This window comes from Sorex araneus, chromosome X (assembly GCF_027595985.1).
Source record: "Sorex araneus isolate mSorAra2 chromosome X, mSorAra2.pri, whole genome shotgun sequence".
In the NCBI taxonomy this organism is placed as follows: domain Eukaryota; kingdom Metazoa; phylum Chordata; class Mammalia; order Eulipotyphla; family Soricidae; genus Sorex; species Sorex araneus.
Window position 1 is genome coordinate 63,629,112 of NC_073313.1, and position 23,817 is coordinate 63,652,928.

At 40.7% G+C, this 23,817-nt stretch overlaps 1 protein-coding gene across 3 annotated transcripts in view; it reads right to left on the reverse strand.

Moving 5' to 3' along the window:
- The window catches only part of AFF2 (ALF transcription elongation factor 2), a 552,818-nt gene that overhangs the window by 125,619 nt on the left and 403,382 nt on the right, over nucleotides 1-23,817 (reverse strand). For all 3 annotated transcript variants that reach the window (XM_055122196.1, XM_055122195.1, XM_055122197.1), the window contains one exon: nucleotides 5,028-5,124. In XM_055122196.1, coding sequence (XP_054978171.1) covers nucleotides 5,028-5,124 — 97 coding nt within the window. The remainder of the gene's footprint in view (nucleotides 1-5,027; nucleotides 5,125-23,817) is intronic.

Genomic DNA, 23,817 nt, shown 5'->3' on the forward strand with positions numbered 1-23,817 from the left:
TTCAATCCCCAGCACCACATACGGTCCCCTGAGCCCTGTCAGAAGTGATCCCTGCGTAGAGCCAGGAATAAGCATGGATTGTGACCCCCCTCCCCAAAACACAACACAACAAAAAACCAAAATAAACATACAATAAAGAACTTAAAAAATAATAAAATGGCCATAAGAAATTAAAAACACCTATATGGATAGAGCTTATGTTTTCAACACACTTTCCCTTTCCATTATCCGTTTGATCCTTACAATACCCCTATGAATCAGACAAGACTAGTTAATCCCAGTTTATTGGTGACAGACTGAGACTCAGAGATGGTTGGTAATGTGCCCACTGTCATTCAGCTGTTATGTGACAGAACTGGGATTGAAGCCCGAGTGTCTCTAGTCTAAAAACCACACTCTTAATGACTACACTCACAATTCCTCCCAGCCAGTCACACACATGACACTTTCCATTGAATTAGCCACAGACTGGATGTTTCCCAAGTCATTTATCAATAGGTCTCTTAAACCTACCATTACTCAAAAGACAATGGGGTGTAATATATCTAGCATCTCAATGGATACAAGATTTTAGACTCTTAGTAGTAGCAGCAATGGTAATTATGTAAAGTGCTGAGCGCTAACTATATGCTAACTATAGGCTTCAGTAATGTCACCTGTTTTCATTTACCTAATGACTGAATCAGCATTATAACCAATGAATTATGTGCTATTATTGCCTCCATTATAGACATTTGATATCCAAAGCCACCGAGTACTAACTGTACCAACTAGCTACAGAGCCAGGAATCAAATTCATGTGTGTTCGACTACAAATGTATGTTCCTCCTCATTCTTCTCCACTGTGCCAGGGCTGTCACACCACCTTAGGGGACAGCAGGGGCACACCTGCTTCCCAAATCACATCAGCCAAGAAAGCAAAATAGAATGGGCAATTTAAAGGGAAAATTCAAACTTCGAACAAATAATTTCAGGGTATAATCACGATCACTTTTCGCTGAAATCATGTGCCCGTCTTCGACTTTAATGACTCACTAGAAGGTAAAATTCGCTGTTAAAATGTTTTAATTCCAAGCCTCCCTGGCAGGCCATTTTGCACCTGTAATTTCTATAATTCTTCCATTTCAGCCTCATGCTCCATTTTCCCATTTGCAGGACTGGTACTTAGCATTTGAAAACGCATCCTGATTGCTCTGTTGCTGCCGCTGCGCGCAGGACCTGTCAGTCTGCTCAGCACGGTTAATGTCACCGTGGAAGATGTCAGTGCTGGGTCAGGATGGGGAGGTGGTTGTAATCATGCGCGTTGGACTGAAATGTCAAATTAGAAATAGACATCTCTTGATCCTGTGTTTCTTTTCCACACAGGCATTTGAAATGTTATTTCTTGGGATATTTTCGATAGCAAGCCTTCATGCAAAGACGTAGAAGCTTTGGTGGAAAGAGGCATAGGTACTTGTTAAACCTGAACACACTGGGTGAATGCAGCCAAGGAAGGGCAATGAGTATGAATGAGATGATTTGAAGATGTTCGGGATCATTAATGATTGTCACACAAATGACTTTGTTATTGGTCCACGACTCGAAGGTAGACAAAGGATTCTGAGAAAGTTTCTAAGTATAATGTTGGCTCAGGCCAATACTGTGTGGTCTGGCTCTTCGTGCATATCGTTTAATGAGGCAATATATTTATTTATGTGATTTTCCCCAATCATATTGCCCAAATTGCATTATTCCACAATTCCACTTCTCAGATGGAAGTCTCAAATCTAACTTGGAGGTTTTTTTATGAAGTTAGAATAAGATGGAGATCTTCACTTAATGTAGCAAGTACCAAGCCAGGCTGACTCCATGAAGAGGCAACTCTTATCCCAGAACTTCTTCCGAAGCTGTTGGCAGTCCCAAATGATCCTCAATAGAAGACAACAGAATATGGCCATATCTATGGGGCACTAAGTTATATCAGATGAAAAGAAAATGATTGTGGTAGTGCTTTAAGAAGCTTAACACAAAAGTGCTGAATGATTCAACAATTCTACTTCTTGGTAGAACAACTAAAAGAATGGAAAGTTTCCATTTAAAAGAACTGAAAGAAGTTTCTTACCAAAATGTATACACGAGTTCATAGTAGCACTATTTGCAATAACCAAAAGGCAGAAAGAACAGAAAGAAAAGATAGTAACTATAGGCATAGAGCAGTTATGATTCATCCATAAGACGGAGTAAAGTATTGATCTATTACTACATGGATGAACCTAGAGCCTGGAAAGTCAAAGAAATCAAGCATAAAAAAGATAAATTATTTCATTTATGAAATAGGCACATCTTCAGAGACAAAAAAATTATGGTTGTCAGGAATTTGGACAAGAAGAAATGGAGGATAACTGCATAATGTAGGTGGGATGTAAATGTTCTTGAACTTATGACTATACTGAATGCAACTTTCAATGGGTGATTTTATATTAATTGTATACATTTATGGTGATTTTTTCTTTTGATTTTTGGGCTACACCTAGTGAAGCTCAGGGCTTCCTCCTGGTTCTGCACTCAGGAATTACTCCTGGCGGTGCTTGGGGGACCATATGGGATGCTGGGGGTTGAACCTGGGTTGGCCATGTGCGAGACAAACATCCTAACCCATTGTACTATCTCTCTGGCCCCTTATGGTGAATTTTACCATATTAAAAATAATAATGTGATTTTAACCTACTGATCATTGGTCAACAGTATTAGCCCTCATCAATCCAGAGTTCTAAGAACATTCTCCCTTAGTCTTTCGCTTTCCAGCTCAAGGCCATCCTCAGAATCTATAAGGAGGGTTCATGGCAAATGTCTATGTTCACTTCTTGGGGGAATGAAATTCTCATTTGGGCTTACTTTCGGTCTCCCTGTTCAACCTCCCCTTCAAATGATAAGCTTTGTTGAAGAAGGCATGACAAGTCAAAGGCAGCATACCGTTGCCAGCTGCCAACTAAGTAACCAGGATTACTGCAGGATCTCAGCATTGACAGAAGTAACCTCATGCCTGCTAAGAATCCAAATGAGTGGGCTAACAGCTCCAAGGCCACTTTTCCAGGTAAGTACCGAAAATAGCCATTGAGAAGCTGAAAGGCAGTTTGCATTATGTAACCACAAGAGAGGATGTCAATATGCAAAATCACATTTGCTTATTGTTGATTACAGCTTTAAACATCCTCATTAAATATAATGTTGCATCTGTCAAAGTCAATGATCTAGGATTTGGTTTTTGTTTTATTTACCAATGCTGTTCTTGTCATTGACATTTTAAATACAGAAAGTGGGGCTGGCAGAGTGGCATTTGAGAAAACACTGTACATTTTCTATGAAGTTCATGGCAGGAGGAGGAGAGGGATTGTTTGCTTTAAATGCATTGCCAACACCTGGGAGACTGCTGTGTTTATAAAGGGTAAGGTACTAAAGTGCCAAGATGCAATTTTTACATATCTTTGAAAAGGCAAGCAGAACAATGTAAGAAAGTAAAGGAAAATTGTGGTCACAAAACTTTGAAGTTATATTCGAGTCTAAACTACACAAAATGTTAGGATTTATCACATGGCAAAAAATATCTTAGATGATAAGGGAGAAGGAGAGTTTTTCCTAAACTTTCCTGTGCCAGCTAGTCACGCATATTTAGAGAATATGGAATTCTGTACTTGTTAACTATTCTGAAATTCCAGTGCATGAGCATTCCTTAGAAAGTCTATTTTTCAGTTTGATAACCTATGGACTCAACTGTATGAGGACCGTGGTCAACTTTTTTTGGGGGGTGGGTGAAGGGACACATCCAATAGTGCTCAGGGGTCACACCTAGACAGCTCCAGAGACCAGATGGGGTGCTGGGGATAGAACCTAGGATTATGCACAAGGCAAGTGCCTTACTCACTACTTTTCTGGTCCTGCCACTGGCTTTTTAATAGACAATCCTTGAGTTCCTTATTTGCTGTCAGATGCACAGCCAGTATGACTCTATTCTTCTCTCTCACAAAGGAGCACTGTAGTTCTGTGGCACTGTCTTCCCATTGTTTATTGATTTGCTCGAGCAGGCACCAGTAATGTCTCCATTGTGAAACTTGTTACTGTTTTTGGCATACCAAATACTCCATGGGTAGTTTGCCAGGCTCTGCCATGCAGGTGGGATACTCTCGGTAGCTTGCCAGGCTCTCCGAGAGGGACGGAGGAAATGAACCCTGGTCGGCTAAGTGCAAGGCAAACACCCTACCCTCTGGGTTATTGCTCCAGTCCACAAAGGTGATCTACAAGAAATATGGACAACACACATGGCACTGCTTTGCTCATTACTCATAAATGATCCTTGAAAATCCTTGGAAATGCTGAAAACCCATAAAACCATTTAATTCGGTGGTGAGCACTGCAAACAGAATACTGAAGAGCAAGTAGCAACAAGTCATTACCAAACACCTTTGGTCTGAATGTTCACACAAGCTTACAGAGTCTCAGCTGTGGTATAAAGGGGGACATTGGTGGCTGAAAATGCACACTGGTGGAGGATGTGTGTCGGATCATTTTATGACTGAAACTCAATCATGACAGCTTTGTAACTGTATTTCATGATTAAATACAAAATTAAAATAATAAAAATGAATAAAAATAAAATAGTGTGCCAGGGAAAGGTACGTAGAGCATATGCATACCCTAATGAACTACTGGGGCTAATCTCAATCTTATCTTGAATTCACTGAAGGTGATTTACATGTCACCTATGATGACACTTAGTCCAAGAGAAGGAGAGGCAATCTCTGGCTCTTATAGTCTACAGATATGTGTGTGAAAGAAAAGGAGAACAAGCAGTGAAAGGTTTAGAGAACTCAGCATTTCCCGACTGGAAATTCAGTGAAAGCATAAACTCATTTGATATGTTCCACAACACTAGGCTTATACTTGTTGCTTCCTCTCTTGGTAAAACCTGGAGAAGCTCACAGATGGTAAAATCATTCAAATTTCTTTTGCTTCCCCCTTGGGTCTCAAGTCAATGGCAAAGCTGCTCCTACCTGGTAGAGCTCAGTGGCAGTGCACTGGGTTGTCAAGGTCTTCACAGGTTCAAGGTCATCTTCGTCACTGCTCAGCTTCAAGTCGTCTTCGAGCATCCTACCAAAAAAATCAGAGTAGTATTCACTGGAGTTAGGAAGTGCCTTTTCTAAATCATCCTTAGATACATCTTGTCACAAGAATGAAATATTGGAGCTACAATCTGACAGCTGCAGTTCTGTCAAAGGTGCAGAGAGAACCAAGATTCTTTCAGCTAATTAGATATTTGAGCTCTTATATTTATGTCATGCTCGGCACACATCTTCCCCCTCTACCTTCTCCTAAATCAAGGGGAAAAAAGACTATTTCAGCTTCTCCAGAGAGGACTGGAGTCTATATATTTTTACTACTGAAAGTGTAATAAACGTACTGATCAATCACTATGGGGTTGGGACGTGGCACTGAGTCTCTATAGGGAAAGATGCTTCGAGCAGCTCATGACAAAACAGACATGATCAAGCCCCTCATTGTAAAGGCAGTTGTCCAAGTCTGTTAGTGTGGCTGGATGACAGAGGCAAAAGACCCGTGAACTTTCACTGCTGTTCTGTGCCCTCTGCACTGTGGCAGCACAAAATCGCTGGGCGAGAGATGGCTAGTCATTAACCTTTTGATATATGACCAATCCCTTCTTGTAAAATTTGATCCAAGAGATGTAAGCCCATGGTGTGGATAAGAAATCTTTCTCTCCTCGGGCAAGGTACCTGAAAACACATGAGTGGTTAGAATTTGGGTGATGAAGTAGCATTTTCAAAACTGTTTATTGAGCTCACAGAACCTTTCATTTCTGCAGGGGTATTAATTCCAGTGCCACCCATTCTGTCCCCAAGACTGAGTCACAGAAGGATGACTGACTTAAATGCCGGTAACACAGGCTTCAAAGAACAATTGATGTTAATACTTTCAGTTATTCAATATGACTTGAGATCTTCTCCGCAGGCATCAGGTGGGGGTTATTACAGGCTCTCTCTGAGAGCCCACATAATCATCAAACTCTTGGAAGAAAGAACCCCTATCTCAGAAAAAATGTTATCCCCTCTGTCCTACCTCCAGCTTTGACGAGTTCGCAGCCCTGCTTCCTACACAGGGCTCGAAGTGGGAGGGGCTGGCCTTTGTTCTCTCCCACATTTTTCACATCTCTTGCCAGAAATGATACATTTGGGTGATAAAGAAAAGTTCAGAGAAGTCAATGACTTCACTCGAGGCCACACAGCTAGATAGATCTAAAAGCTCTTCATTCCTTCCCGTGCATTTCCAGAAAGGAGCTAGGAAAAGAAAAGGTAGCTTCTACACTGATCATTGTACAATGTACAATGCACATGCCTTTCTTCACATTTTGGAAAAATATTTGGGTCAGAGTGAATATCCAATAAATACATCTCCAATGCCAGCACAGCTTTCAGAGCACTTCTGTGCTCAGCCACTAAGACTGGGATGTGGTTGCTGAGGTCTGAAAACCAAAGACTGATACAAATGATTATGGGTGGGCACTGCAACTGGGAGAGTTGGTTTCAGAGAAACTAAATTTGCAGGATTTATGACTCTTTGTTGAGAGACTAATGGATGTTTTGAAGATCTTACAAAGGAGACCAAATGTATCTTGACCTTTCTTTGGCAGTGGTAGGTTTATTAATCAGAACAAATGTTCATTGTAACACATTGTGGTAAATGAAGACTATCATTTTCACATGTTACAGAATTCAAATGTTTTAAAGCTATCTGTCCTAGAAAAATGTTTCTATTTTTCTCTGTATGTGGATCAGAAAATGGGTTCATTTTCTTTAAACAATTCTCCTTCAGGCAGAACTAGCACATCTAGAGTCAGAGCACAGAGATGCCCGACTCAGAAATTATTTTACTCTCCCCTAAACTCCATATGATTTTTACATGGAAATGAAAGGCCCTCCAATGTCCAGTTCTGGAAATAGGGAGCTAATCTACATAGCAATTGACACTAAGCAGTCCCATGCAACATGTTTGGTATGGCTTTTATTGTTTGAAAAGGACACTGAATATATAGATTTGGCATATAGATTCATATCCCAGTAAACATAAGGCAAGGGCATATCTCTGAAGGAAAGCTATCATTAGTTATCTCTGAAGGTGTTAGAGGTGTTACTTCCTTCTGCAACTTCCCTGACCTATTAAGCTTTATTATTGAATACACATGTACTTGTTTCCATTTTATCCATAGCTAATGCTGGACATTACTCTAGGGAAAGGGTAGGATTTTCAAAGACTTCTGTACTTAATTATTATAGCAACACCATTCACACCCATTGCAGTGAAGGCAGTGTTAATAGCAAATGATAATCTCTTTTGATAAGGTTATAATTCTATAAAGACATTATTCACAAACTAGATACCCTGAATGTGAAAACAATCAGGCTAATTTAAATGCATGCCTGTATTTGTAATCATAAAACAACAATTGTTCTTCCACTTTTCAACTAATAAAAATGAAATGAAGTAAACCTCCCTAGAGACTTCTAATGTTTGCTGAGGATATGGTGGTTTCACAATGTCTGTTTTTCTGCAAAACCTCTCTGCTTATTCTCTTTCTCCCTCCCTTCCTCCTTCCCTTCTCTCATTTCCCCTCTCCTCCCTCTCCCTCTCTTCCTCCCTTCCTCCATCCTTCCCTCCCTTTCTTTGTTTTTGGGCCACACCCAGCTTGCTAAGGGCTTATCTTGCCTCTGCATTCAGAGATCACTCCTGGTAGGGCTTGCAGGACCATAAGGGTGCCAGGGATCGAATCCAGGTCATTCAAGTACGAAGCAAGCACGCTACCCACTGTACTATCTCTCCAAGCCTCAAACCTTTTGATTTCTGTCTTTACTTATAATTTCTATAGTACGAGAAAGTAGAGCAGACCATAAAACTGTGTCAACAAAACTACGTCCTTATCCTGAAGAGAGGATCCAATCAAAGTTCAAATAATGAACGTTGGGGCAAATGAGCAAAAAGAAAACTGTAGGCATTGGAGAAGTTGGGCCTAAAATGGAATGTGTGGGCCTCAGAAGGCTCTTGGCACTGGGATATCCTAGAACACTGAGTATATGGTCCCACTATTAGCCGCAGCCATAAAATCATTAGGTTAGACTTCAGAAACCTTGCCATTTTGCATTGCAGTGATACAGTCTTAAATAGGGGAGGCAAGTAGCCCTAGATATATCATTTGAGTGGTCCACTTAAAAATCTGATTGCCTTTATCCAAGTTATATGATTGGTTGTTTTGTGTAACCAGTCAGATTGAAAGATTTTCAAACCTTCATTAATAGCAAGGGTAACCCATCAGACAACAGGCTTGGGGCCATGGGAAGTATATAAACACAGATCATGAGTGGCAGCCATGGCAGTCATGGGAAGAGAGAGAAGCTGATGGTGGAAGAGAGCTGTTAGAAAGAAGCTATGACAGGAGAACTGCAAGGGTGAATCTGCCCCAAGAGAGGAGCTGCTGGTCAGGGAGAGTTGCTGAGAGCTAGCCTCTGGGCTCCCTGTTCCAAGGAGAGCTTGCTGTCCACCTCTTGGGCGCTGCAACACTGCAAGCATCGGTAGTTGGGGAGTTGTGCTATTCTTATTTGCTGTCCCCAAGAAATAAGAAGCCAGAAGCTAGGCATTTTAGCCATTTGTGCCGTAACAGTAGAATGCCTAGGCTATTTTAAAGGGAGAAGTAAATAGTCTGAAACAGTATTACAAAAGTTTCTATGTAAATGAAGCCTCTGGTTGAGGCATTATGGATTTAAATGTAAGGGTTGAAGAGGCAGACAAACGAGTTCAAATAAAAGATTATCTAAGGCTTTCTCTCTTTAAACCTAGTTAACAAAACATTTTCAATCTCAGTTTACTCAAATTAAAACAAGCAGCAACAGTACACAATCCACCTACTTTGGAGAAGATGTAGAATGATTAAAAAAAGAAAGATCATACATCTAGGAATACAGGCATCTTTCATCATTTTCACTGTAATTTGCAAGTTTGATTGCTATTAATATTGTTACTTGGTGCTACTGAGATTGGGACAGTTAAAAATACAAAGTCTAGGGGCTGGAGAGATAGTATCATGAGGTAGGGCATTTACCTTGCAAGTGTCCAACCTGGGTTTGATTCCCAACACCTCATCTTATCTTCTGAGCCATCAGGAATGATCCCTAAGCATAGATCTCTGAGTACAGAGTAAGTCCTAAGCACTGCCAAGTGTGGTTCACCAAAAGACAAACCAGAACAAAATATAGCTCTATCTAGCACCTGAAACTCAATCTCAACTCTGAATCATTTTGTAAGGTATGGTGCCTTAAATTTATTTTGAAAATAGAAAGCTCTGTAGGTGACCAATACTAGATGTACCATCTGGCTATATAACATCCTTGAACAAATTAACAAGGATGTTCAGAGATTATTAAGGAGTCTGGAAAGTTTTCAATTGAAATTAGTTTTCTAAAATGTTCTAGAACTTGTTTTCCCAGTGCTGGAGATCAAACCCAGGACCTCATCTACAACGAGAAAGTGCTCTTCCACTAAGCAATATCTCTGGTCCTCTACCGTTCACCCATCCCTAACACTGCAGGTTCACTGAAACTATCTCAGAGAACTTGTCATCCTCCAGAGATCTTAAGATCAATTGAGAAAGTAAACACCCACAATTTGCAAATGAGAGTTACAAAAATCAGGAGTGGAGAGATGGCCTGCTCCTTAGATATGAGGACCAACTAGATATGGATAAATAAGTCAACGAGAGCCTCCAGTAGACGTTGTTCTCACCTCGAGCACATTGTCTTCTCGTCCTTTGTCTCCAAGAGCTTACCTCACCCCAACTTTTATGCATAAGACTGATTAGGAGGTTAATGGATTCAAAATATTTTCTTTGAATCAATCACCAAGAAACTGAGTAGCTTTCTGTACATTTTAGTGAATTATAAAACACCAACATTCTAAGTATTCTTTCAATTATGCCACCTACAACAATCAGAGCTCAAAATTCCAGGTAACTAATGGAGATAGAACCATGCGATGACTCATAGATGAACCATAGATATCACAGGAGGAAGGGCCTCTAAATGCTACCTAAGCTGGGGTTGGAGCGATGGCAGAGCGAGTAGGGCATTTGCCTTGCATGCGGCCGACACGGGTTCGAATCCCAGCATCCCATATGGTCCCCTGAGCACCGCCAGGGGTGATTCCTGAGTGCAGAGCCAGGAGTGACCCCTGTGCATCACCGGGTGTGACCCCCCCAAAAAATAAATAAATGCTACCTAAGCTCTCCATGGCGAAGTGGCATCCAGTGGAGGACATAGCTATGAATCTCCCTCACATGGCCATAAGCCTCTGGTCGCAGACTATGACACACTTTTAGCATTCTGCCTCTTGATTTGTTAAAAATTTCTGCCAGATAGAATTCCTCTGTACTTTCTCATAGTCTCCACCTGATATCCTGAGCCTTCTCTATATTCTAAGCTTAGAGATAGGACTTGAGTTCTAGGACAGAGTTCTAGGACAGAGTGCTGCTGTCCACATTAGGCACGGGAGAGAGCGGAGGCTGTTTCACCAGGGTTTGTGCTTTAAACAAAATTAAGCCCTAGCTTCCATCTTATAAGAATCCAGAACTGATGGCAATCAGAGTCAGTTTTCCGTGTCTCCAAATGAGTAACACAGCTTATTTAGGTTGAACATGCCATCAAGCCTGCAGGATGGGGGCTAGGTGGCGGGGGGGGGGCGCCTGAAAACTTATTCCTTCTCAAGCAGGCAGCATCTTACTGTGGTTCCTCTTCTAGAATAAAACTTTACCCTACTGAATCCTGAAGGGCACTTACTCATCATAAATTAGGTTGGGAAGGAATGCAAGATGGCTGTGTTAGAGTTAGAGAGTACTCCGGGAATTATATATCTTCCTACCTACTGTTATGCTGTCTCCACTTATGAATCATTTGTTGGTAGTAAGACCGAGTAGATAGTGTTATTTTTAAAGCATCCTTTCAATTTCCCGGAGGAAATGTTCTTCGGGATGTTGTTCTCCAGAGAGGCTGCAGTTAATTTCCCCCAAGGTTTTAATTCTGATTCAATGACCATTCCAATGGAAATCCCAGAGCATTCCAATCTGAGGGCTGGGGAAGTCAGAAACAGTTGCAGCTCTAAACTAAATTCTAATAGGAATGCAATAAATCTACAAGATCTGCCAAATCAAACCTCTGACCTTGTGCCACCCAGTTGGTGCAATCTGGATTTAAACTAGACTGTGAACTCGGTCTGGAGTGATAGCCTAGCGGCTAGGGTGTTTGCCTGGCACGTGGCCAACCTGGGTTCGATTCCTCCACCCCTCTCAGAGAACCCGGCAAGCTACCAAGAGTATCTCGCCCGCATGGCAGAGCCTGGAAAGCTCCCTGTGACTTATTTGATACGCCAAAATCAGTAACAACGAGTCTCACAATAGAGACGTTACTGCTGCCCGCTCAAGCAAATCGATGAGCAACGGGATGACAGTGATACAGGAACTCAGTCAAGGGCGTACTGACCAAAAGAGGCTCTTCTAAACAGATGCCCTTACAAGAGTTCCAGAAAACAAGAGTATCGTACAATCACCGTTTTCTTAGCATGTGAACTGGGTGTTAATTTCCTTTGGATGATGCAGGGGTTAGGAAAGTTTAGCTTTCAATCTTAACCAGCCCTCACTGTATACTTCTCCTGTCTGTGAGTTAAGAATGCTTTTCATATGTTTAAACCATTGAAACAAAAATCAAAAGAGCACTGATATCTTGTGACACAAGAAAATGATATGAAATTCAAACTTGATTATACGCGAATAAAATTGGAACATAGACACAACCGCTCATTTACATATCATCTATGCTTGTGTGCACCAAAAGCTGGATTCAGCAGTTGCACCAAAGAATATTTAGGCTCTTGATCTTTGCATTTAAATGTTTGTTGGTTCCTGCTTTAAGTCAATGCTGTGCAAATTCTCTTAAATTCCAGAATATTTCCCCTGGAAAATGCAATCATATGAGGAACTTCAAATAAATAGATTTAAAGATTTAAAGCAATGTGCTCTGCTCATAGCCATGAGAGCCACAGAGATTAGGGGAACAAAGTGTGGAAACAACTTGTCAGGCTGAGGTTTTTTTGAGGTACTAGTGGCTCCAAAAATATTGCATAGGATTTAGAGAACCTGAGTTGAAGTTACATAAAGTGTTTCAATAACTGTTTACTTCTCTGTGCAATGGAGGTAAAATGATTATTCTTTTTCTGAGGTTCTGGAAATACCAAATAGTGTTTTTGGCCAGGATAATGACAAAGTGGGAAGAGGCATCAAATATTGCACCAAAGGTAATAGTGGGAAGAGAGGAAAGAGTAAATATGCTTTATACATATATATGTATATAGATCTATATCTATAATGCATAAGCTGAAGCTAATACTGTGAACCTTGATGTATATGATTATTGGCTTGTAAAAACTTCTACCTCTTCAACCATAGAAGTCCACAGAAGTGATCACACAAACTCATCCCAAAACAAAATTTTATGCTCCATGGTCATTTTTTAAAGTTTAACTTGCATTTTCTTGGCATATTTTTCTGGGTTGTATAATTTTTCTTTCAAAGTGTAAATTCAAGTTATCATGCATACAACGCATAGCCTAATAGAATTCAGTAATGTTATGTACACCAAAACATTATATTGCTTATAACGGATGTGTGTATATGTGTGTATAGACATCTAAGAGTGTGCTTCCCTAGAGATGATCACATTCACTGGATCATCTTAGACCTGAAAACAAATGCTGAGACAATTCTAAAGAAATAAAGGCAATACTTTGTGTTAGAATAAAGTCCAAATGTGAATATTGATAGCTGACATTTTGAGAAGTAAAACCATAGTCATCCTTGACTATTTACTAGGCTTGATACTTGTGGAGAAATAATAGCACAACATTTAGGAGAACAGGATTTAGAGTTGGGTTATTGATGAATCTGAACCCAGCTCTTAAAATCAGTGTGAAGGTGTTAAAGTAATTAAACATATCATAGCTTTAGTTCTTAATCTGCAAAATGAACTAATAATACCATTTATTTCAGGTATTTGCTAAGATTTTGTAGGTAAATGGTTAATAAGTAATCAACAATCACTACTATCATTATTATTTACTATGAAGTTTACTTGGCCCTGGGATGTAACATTGAGTAAGATATAATCCCATCCCCAGAAATATGTAATTTAAAAGGACAAAGCCTTCATAGACAAAAAACACAACAAAGTGTTCTAAGTTCAAAGTTAAAGGTATGGACATATAGCTATATCACATCTCTAGACCACCAGTGGATTTATTTCATGGGTCCCTCCTGCTAATACTCAGACAGAGGATTTTTTTTAGTTCTAGACTTCAGTCTAGTGATATGCTGCTGCTTGGGCCCATGACCCTGGGATCAGACTTGGGTTCTTGTGTGTGCAAGGGCCGTGCTTCTGACCATTGTGTCACCTGGCACCTCCATATGTGTTCTATGACCTGTCATGTGTCAAAAACAAATAAAACCTCCAACAATGATAACACAGCGGGTACGGAGTTTGCCTTGCAGGTGGCCAACCCGGGTCTGATTCCTCCGTCCCTCTCAGAGAGCCCGGCAAGCTACCGAGAGTATCCTGCCTGCACGTCAGAGACTGGCAAGCTCCCCATGGCATATTTGATATGCCAAAAACAGTAACAAGTCTTAAAATGAAGACTTATTGGTGCCTGCTTGAGCAAATCGATAAACAACGGGACGACAGTGCTACAGTGACAGACCACCAATGTACTTGAAGCCCTTGACACCTGCCCCTTCCCACCCGCCCCCCCCATTACTTCCCGTCTGCCTCGTCATACTTCCGTCCTTGATTTCTGAAACTCAACTTCGTATTATTTTGTAAATCACAGTGCTTTAATTAATATAAAAATTTAGTGGTATGTAAAAGGCTACATGAAGAATGGTTTAAGTCAATCCAGACACTCAGGGGAAGGCTACACAGAAGCAAGGCCATGGAAGCATGATCAAAGGCAGAAGAAACTGCTGGAAGAGACAGGAAGGAAGATTACATAAGGAAAATTGATAGCACAGTGGGTAGGACATTTGCCTTGCACGCGGCCAGCCCATGTGCGATTCCTCCGTCCCTCTCGGAGAGCCTGGCAAGCTACTGAGAGTATCTTGCCCACAGGGCAGAGCCTTGCAAGCTACCTGTGGCATATTTGATATGCTCAAAACAGTAACAAGTCTCACAATGCAGACATTACTGGTTCCCGCTCTAGCAAATCAATGAGTAACGGGATGACATTGATGCAGTAATACCTAAGGACTCGAGGTCTGGGGTAGAGTAGGCCACTTGATCTGGCTGCAGAGGTTGGAGTGAGACTTGGTCACACTATTTTATCTAAAAGACATTAAAAGGAGGAGCAACCACAGTTTTTCAGCAGGGGAGGGATATGGCAGGTCTAAACAAGAATTTTCTCAAAGAAAGGGATTAAGACTGACTGCAAGGAGAGAGTCAGCAAAGTGGATCATCTATTCCTGTCATAGCATAGGGGACAGAGAGTAGTGGCCTGGGCCAGGACATGGTTAATCAGGTTGATGAAGAGAAGAAACCAATTCTAGAGACATCAGAATAACTTAATTAGGACATCCAGGATCTGGCATTCCAGGGCTTCTTAGCATCCATCAGAGGGCACAGAACACGTCAGGAATTCTGCCAAACTTCAAAGCATGCACCCAATTGCTTCATCCACCTGCCCTTCTCTACCGGGGTCTCCATTTCTCCCAGAAGGCAATGCCTACACTTTGGCCTTTGCTACTAGAGAGAGGTGTCTCCATCACTCAACTATCTCTCTGGAGAGAGATCTGCTTAGCCCCTTTCTCCACAGACAAAGAGAGGCAGACTCTGCCACAAAGCCTGTGTGCCCTCAGTTTCTCACAGACAGCACCCATGGCTGATGAGAGGACAGAAGTCCCTTGTGGTTACCTCCAAATCACCACCCTATTTCAGAGGGTCCTTCATCACATAATCTCTACGCCTGCTCCTAATTGTTCAGGAATAAGTAAAGATATAATGTCATCTATGAAAAATTCTTCAAAGAAACCTAAATATTAAGTTGCTGCTAAGTGCTCTACAACACAGCTGACAACGGTTGTGTCTTACGTTCGACTTGATGGGCTCCAGGGCCAATTCTTGTTAGCTTGGAGTGTTTGAAACTGTTTCTCAGTCCCATTTCTAGATGAAGGTGGTTGACAAAGTTTCTCTACCCAAATCAACAAAGCACATAGAGTTTCTCTTATTCTGCTGCAGAGAGAACTCATATTTTTATTTTAGCCATAGTAAAATAGTTAAACGCTACCATTTAGGTTCAACTAAAATGTTAGCTAGCATTAATGCTACTCAATTGTTTAGCAGATCACACTGAACTGATACACTGACTTTTTTTTTTAACTTACAATGACTATCCACTGTCCCCAACACCAGTTTATTGACTGTAGAAAGAAGTAGATAGCTTTAGTACATCAACCTATAATATCCTAAGAGCCAAAAAGATGTTTTGGGGGACATGCAATCCACTCAAGAGCCTGGTGGAGGGATGGGTGTTTGATCATTGTGAGATTGTAACCCAAACATGAAAGCTTATAATTATCTCATGGTGATTCAATAAAATTTACAAAATAAAAAATAAAAAAGAGCCTGGCAAGTATTCCATCAGATGAGCATAGGTACCAGGTGCTTCACATGCACACACACAAGAAAAGCAGATTAATGGCAAGGCCAAGACCTAAATCATTCGACTGATAAAGATACAAATATCAACTCTGAGGTTCAGACAGCTTAGTACTTACTTAACAGAATGAAGACTTCCCGAAGGTGCTTTTTATCCCAGATACCAAAAAGAAGCCACCAGAGGGGTGGCTGCAGGCGTGAAGAACCAGTCGTAGGGTGCTCTGTCTTAAAGAGTCTACTCTAGAATTTAGCTAAGGATGTTTAGGGAGTGGAGCTTGATTCTGTAATGGCTGCCACACAGTGTTCCGTACCTCCTCAGGCCTTGAAAACTGATACGGAACTTTCTCACAGAACCTTCCTTGAGGAGACAGAGAGGCAAGTGAGAGACGGTCTTGAAGAATGTCTCAAGATTGTCTCGTCCTTTTCAGTTTGGGGAGGATGGCTAAGTGTTCTGCCAAGTCCCAGAGTAATCAGCATGACCCACTTTGATACTTGTGAGGTGGCTATAGTGTCAAGGCAGTTGCCTGTGCATACCAGCAGCTCTCAAAGGGAGGGGACATATGACCTCCTATGGGCTCTCAGGGTATTCCACAGGGGTCACAGGTAAAAATGATGTATATGGGGGGGCAAATAATGAGAATAGGGTGCCACTTAGTAGGATTCCAGGGCCACAGGAAGGAAACAAAGTTGGAAGGTGGCCATAATTGGGAAATGTCTGAGAAACACTGATCTATTCCACTACACATCCCAGTCAGTGGCTAACTCCACCTCGGAGGATGTGCTTTTCCCATTCTGGTGCCATGCTAAAACCATAGATGTTTACTGATGTGCTTCCTGTCCCACATGCCCCTCCCATTTAATTTTTAACGAAGACTAGAAGTGTCATTTCTATACACAGAATAATAGCTAAAGGATCTGTCTCTCTGCCAGGAGTGATGACTAAGCGAGTCAGCCCACAGCTTGAATCTGAGGACAGATATCTGCAAGATCTATCCAAAGCAGAGTCCTTAGAGGTCAGTAACATTCCTCTTCGCAAAGCAACTGACTGGCCTGTGCTTCCTGAGCACAGAAAAGGGAGAAGGAAAGACAAGGAGCCTGCTCTGCTGTCATACAGGCACCAGCTCAAACCCTCTCTAGCTGTGTCATCTTGGATCAAATTTCTTTTATTTATGTGTGTGGGGGGGAGATTTTTAATTTTTTAATCACCATGAGATAGAATATACAAGGCTGCTTATGATTGGGCTTCACTCATACAATGCTCCAACACCCACCCCTCCACTAGTGTAATTTCCCAGTACCAATGACCCCAGTTTCCATCCCACTGCCCAACTACACCCCCACCTAAGCCTGCCTCTATAGCACGCACCTCTCTTCTCTCTCTATCTCTCTCATTTGGGACATTGTGGTTTGCAATACAAATGCAAAAAGTTATCATGTATGTCCCTTTACCTACTTTCATCACTCAGTTCTTCTCCAGAGTGATCATTTCCAACTGTTCAACAACAGTCATACTGGCCCCTCCTATATCTTAACTACCCTTCATCCCTCACACACTTTTGGTAATTTCCAACCACTGACCAGTCCTCCTGTACCCTATTTTCACTAGCTTTGGATATTAGTCTCATAACTATGGTACTTCTACACAATGGAATACCACTTGGCTGTTAGGAATATGAAGTTGTGAAATTTGGCTATAAATGCATCAACATGGAGAGTATCATGCTGAGTGAGATGAGTCAGAAGGAGAGGAACAGATAGATAATGACTGCATGCATTTGTGGGATTTAAAAAATTTGGATCAAATTTCTTGAATTTCCAAATACCCCAGGAAAAGAAGGATTGCTATAGCGCTACTACCTAGATGACTGCTGTTCTTATTTAATAAGATAACCCACTTCAAGTCACAAAAACATAAATGTCACCCAATCTTTATCCTCTGTTGAGATTACTAGGTCAAGATTGTTCAGCTTGGGTGATCCTGAACATATCAGGTACTCATTTAATTTGAAAACCAGGAAAACTAGAGCAATATGTTCTCATGTTAAAACACAAACTGAAGATAAAATATACTTTTGCTACAAATAGCTTTTTGTGCCAGACGTAAAAGTAGAACAAATTTTAGAGTACAGCATCTTTACTAACATTGCATCTACCTTTCTCACACAGAAAATGTAAATATGCATCTTAAGTTGGTTTTATAAAATGCAAGCAAATTGTCACTGTATCACTGTCATCCCATTGCTCATCGATTGCTCGAGTGGGCACCAGTAATGTCTCCATTGTGAGACTTGTTGTTACTGTTTTTGGCATATCGAATAAGCCATGGGTAGCTTTTCAGGCTCTGCTGTGCAGGCGGAATACTCTCGGTAGCTTGCCAGGCTCTCTCAGAGGGACCAAGGAATCGAACCCGGGTCGGCCGTGTGCAAGGCAAACGCCCTACCCACTGTACTATCGCTCCAGCCCACAAGCAAACTACACAATTTGAAATATTAATCTATGAGTTTCCTAAAGTACATATCACATATTGAAGAATCTTTATAATACATCATATCATTAAAATAAGTTGGTAAATATCATATGATCATCTCAATAGATGCCAAAAATAGATGTGATAAAATTTCACACCCACTTCTTTTTTTTAATTTATTTTTTTATTGAATCACCATGTTGAAAGTTACAAAGCTTTCAGGCTTAAGTCTTAGTTACATAGTGCTCAAACACCCATCCCTTCACCACTGCAGATATTCCACCACCAAGAACCACAGTAAACCTCCCCCCACCCCCCCACCCCCCAGCCCCCCACCCCACCTGTGTAGGTAAATTTCACTTTACTTTCTCTTTACTTTGATTACATACAAACAAAAAACTCACTATTATTGTTTGGAGTCCCCCCCCCATAGTTGGACCTGCTGGAAAAGAAGCATTTGATAATTTGTTTTCCATTGCTGAGAATGAGGAGATATGAGGTCCTGTGGCCACAGTAGTGGCCGTGAGGTTCTAGACTTCTGTATTTTAGTATTTTAGTCACACCAACTTCTTATTCAGATCCTTTAAAAACTAACTGAAGGACCCATATTTTTCTGGGTAAGGAAATAAACTGGAAAACTACCAATCTAAAGATATGTCTTAGGAGGTAGAAAGCTTAGCTCATTTTTTAAACATAAACTTAAAAACAAAAACTAGAAACATATGACTGTGTTTTGAGTTCTTCTAAAAATCTGTATTAATGTTGATTCACTAAAGAGACAGAAGGAATACAAACAGGCTAATATCATCCAATGACAACATTTGTTCTGATAATTACGCCAATTTGTTTATTTTTGAAAAAAAAGTATATATATTCTGTAGTTTTAAGTGCTGTTAATAATGGTTTAATGTGCACACAATTCCAAACCACAACCATTACCAGTAAACTCCTTTCGTCTCCTACAGACTTCATGACCCCTCCCCTCAGGTCCCCTCACCCACAACTAAGTGCACACATCAGTTCTTCCATTATGTTGCCTTTGGACTTTTGTTGCTACCTTGCTATGTATCTTTAAGTCCCACATATGAGAGAACTAATTCTGTACCTGACTGACTTCACTCAGCATGATATACACTTGTTTCATCCATGTTAATACAAATTGCATGACTTTGTTTCTTCTTACAGCTGTATTAATTACTCCAATATAACCAGTTTTTAGCCATTACATACTGCCTTAATAAGGAATTCTTTCCATGAAAATTAAGGAGAGGGGCTGGAGCGATTGCACAGCGGGCAGGACGTTTGCGTTGCATGTGGCGAACACGGGTTCGATTCCCAGCATCCCTTATGGTCCCTCGAGCACTGCCAGGAGTGATTCCTGAGTGCAGAGCCAGGAGTAACCCCTGAGCATAGCTTGGTGTGACCCAAAAAGCAAATAAAATACAATAAAATAAAGGAGAAGTGGAAAGTGATAAAAAAACCTTCAATTTCTACTTCCATGTTTCATAAAGTACTAATTTGTTAAGAACACACTACTACTACTTTATTGGCATTCACATCTTCTTGTGAGATTTACATATGTAGAGATGTGTGGTAACATGATTGAAAATTTGACCCCATTGTATAACAAAATGAGAATTGTTTTAAAAGGGGCTCCACGATGTCTGGGCATATATTTTCTCTAAGTAATCATATGAGGCATGCTTGTGCCCCAGGAATTCAACATTTATATTGATGCACTTGGCTGCAGAGACAATCTTGAACTGGCTTTAATACAGAGGAATTTTCTGAACATTTTGAGTAATGGAACTGAAATAACTTAACGGCTCCTTCTGTGCATGTTAAATGAGTTGCATGATATATTTAGCTTTTGCAGAAAACTTGTTTACACTATAAATTACATCACATGGCACAATCACATTGATGTGGAAAGCCAGCCATATTGAGTCATTTTGGCCATCTTACTCCAAACTTCAACTTAGTGAAAATGTCTTTGTGGCTCTCCAACACACCATGAATGTTTCTTAGCACTTTCACCCCGTTGAATGCATTAAGGCCATCATCTTAGTTATGGCATTGACTCCAAAAGAAGACTTGGATTTTTAGGATAGAAGTATTCTCATGAAAGAGAAGGGTTGATTGTTGATAAATGAGTGCATACATATCATACATATAAACTACGATTCATCAATGGATTAGAAGGGATTGACTCTGATTCTGAAGCACAGAACAAACCCATGGGGCTAATAACTGAGGATTCTGCAAAATCAAACACCACAGAAACTGAAGGACATAAAACAAAAAACAAGGAATAGGTAGCTGGATAGACCCGGCATCTAGCCCATGGCAGAGTGTGCAAATATAAGTAAATTGATCAACCTCTCTTTGCCTCAACCTTTGGTCTCTAGAATAAGACTGCTGACACCTATTTTGCATGATTTTTGTGAAGAATCACAAAAATGCTGATTTTCATAATATAAGGCATAAAATAAAGTAAAGCTGGAGCAATAGCATAGCAGGTAGGGTGTTTGCCTTGCACGCAACCAACCCGGATTCAATTCCTCTGTCCCTCTTGAGAGCCTGGCAAGGTACTGAGAGTATCCCCCCCGCACAGCAAAGCCTGGAAAGCTACCCGTGGTGTATTCAATATGCCCCAAACAGTAACAAATCTCATAATGGAGATGTTTCTGGTGCCCGCTTGAGCAAATTGATGAGCAATGGGATGACAGTGATACAGTGACAGTGATTTGTGAAGAATGACTAAATAATAAGTGAAAAGAGCACAATTGTAAGGGCGTAATAAATGTTACTACTTTCATTTATACTGAGATTAAGAAATATCAGAACCCAATTCTTGTATCAACAAAATCAGAAATAGCCTTAAAGAATGTCTACAGATGAAGACTGGGGAGATAGCTAAAAGGGTTGTTATTCAGGCTTTGAACTTGAGTTGAATTTCCAGAATTGAATGGCTCCCTAAAAACAACTGTGTTTAGCTCTGATGGCTGTCAAGGGCCACCAGACCAGAGGACCAAGCAGGGCTGGGCACAAACACCCAATCATCAGCTCAAGGATCTCTAGGAGTGACTCTAGGATCCTGAGCACTGGAGGTAGCCTTGGCCCCAAATAAATAAATGCGTAAACCAGGTTTCTGATTAACAGAATAAGCTTAAACAACAACCTAGAATAATCAGACTAGGTTTTACATACAATAGGTAAATAGCTAAAGAAAGGGGGAATCTGTTGCTCCATGATTTGGACTTAGGAAAGAAGGCATCAATTCTGAATGCTTGCTCCAGCATTAGGCTGTTTCTATCTTTTTTAATTTCTATCTTATTTTTCATACATTCACATTCATGATAGATTGGAAACCAATTATCTAAACAGAGAAATAAATAGAACTATAAATATAGGTATATTGAGAGCAGCAAATACCAATACTGCCCCATAGTTATTTGCTCAAATGGGCACCAGTAACATCTCCATTGTGAGAACTTGTTGTTACTGTTTCTGGCATATCGAATATGCCAAGGGTAGCTTGCTAGGCTCTGCCCTGCAGGCGGGATACTCTCAGTAGCTTGCTGGGGTCTCCGAGAGGGATGGAGGAATCGAACCCGGGTTGGCCGCATGCAAGGCAAATGCCCTACCCACTGTGTTATAATGATAAAATATATTTAGAGCGAAAAATATATAACAACTCCAAATAAAATTGTTCAGGTTATTTTAGGAATAGTGTGTTGGACAAATCAAAGTATTTTAAACCATTCATGTCACACCAGCCTGATGTGTAATTAAGACTTTAGAGTTCACACCTTTGTCTCTGTAACACAATGGATCTAAGTTAGTCAATGCTGTTAAGTAATAAGTAAGCCTTATTTAGGTAAGCTTAGTGTGTGCCAGGATTCACTTCACCAGTGTGCTAACTGGTCACTTTAGTCACTGCAAGAAAGTTGGGAGGTTCTTCCTGTATTTTTCTCTATTTTTAGGCAAAGAAATGTAGGCTTAGAAAAATTGAGAAAACTACACACAGAATTGGAGAAAATATTTTCAGATTATAGATCCAGTAAGAGTCTAATATCCTGATTACATCTGTATATATGCATGTGTGTGATATGTATGTATGTATGTACGTACGTACATACATACATACATACATATATATGTGAGGGCATTCAAGAATATAATGATAGGTAACTCAATAAGTTATTGGTCAGAGTACCTGAATAGATATTTCTCCAAGGAAGATATACAAATGACTAATATTCAGATAAACATTGCTCGATATAATCCATTAATAATTAAGGTGGAAACACCCAATGCCCACACAATATGAATGAGTTAACAGAATATTACCCACTCAGATACTGGAATATTATTCAGCCATAAAAAGAATGATACACTGGTACATACTGCAACCTGGAATCATCTTGAAAACGTTATGTGAAGTGAGATAAGTCAGTCTCAAAGATCACATATGGAACATTTCCACTGATATGAAGGATCTAAGATTGGCCAATCTATAGAGACAGGAGTTAGGCTACTTGTTTCCAGGGTTGGGATGAAGGAGAATGGACAGAACTCCTAGTTGCAGAGGGTTTCTTCTGGATGATGAAAATCTTCAGGAATCTGGTAGCAGTGACCATTGCTTGGCGTGGGGAGCAATGCTAACCATTGAATTGAATGCCATTGTATCTGAATTTGAATAAAGCTGGTTTTTAAAAAGTCAAACAACTCATCAGGTGGGAGAGGGAGAACTCGGATAACTATCTGCTACTGGCCTGATGTCAGCTTGTCAACCTGCATGACAGATTGCCAGAGTCTCGGATGCATTTCTACAGATATCCATGAAGAAAAAAATGCTGGGAGAAAGAGCTTTCCCCACCTGACACCCTTCCTTCGCTTTCCATTTATGATATGCTAAAAGTACATTTGTATGAACAGCAGAGGCTTCACCAAGGAAAAAGGGCTCTGTTTTTTCCAGAGAGACAAAACATTCTATCAGAGAGACAACAATCTGGATGAGTAGGGCCAGGCCAAGAGCCTTCAGGAAAGACTGTTCAACTCCTCCCTAACTTCAGAATTTCCAAACCCAAGGCTAGCAGAGAATCTTTCCACACAGAGCCCCCCTCTCCAGAGTTGAAGTCACTTGCCCCTGTCCGCAACAAAACTCACAGGCAAGTACAGGCAGTTCAACATGACTGATCCTTCGGAGGAGTTGATCCCATTGGACATTGAATGTCACACTGGATGGAAAGAACAGAACTGATGAGGATGCGGATTTTGTACTCAATTAACGGGTTTATGCAACAAATCCTTAAACACAGAGGACTGTGAATCTCACGTTCTTGCTTTATTTTGAGCTAGTTCTGGTGGATCTGATGTGCAGGATACTTAGGATCATGGAAGCTTCTTCCCTGTAAAACCCACAGCAGGCCTGGTGCTCCAGGAACGAATGGATTTTCTGAACCCTGCCATGTGGGATTAGGGAATCAGGCTCTCTCAGGGTTCAGAGTTGGGGCACAGCTCTTAGAGTTAGGAAACTGGAAGATCACAAATCCAGTTTATACT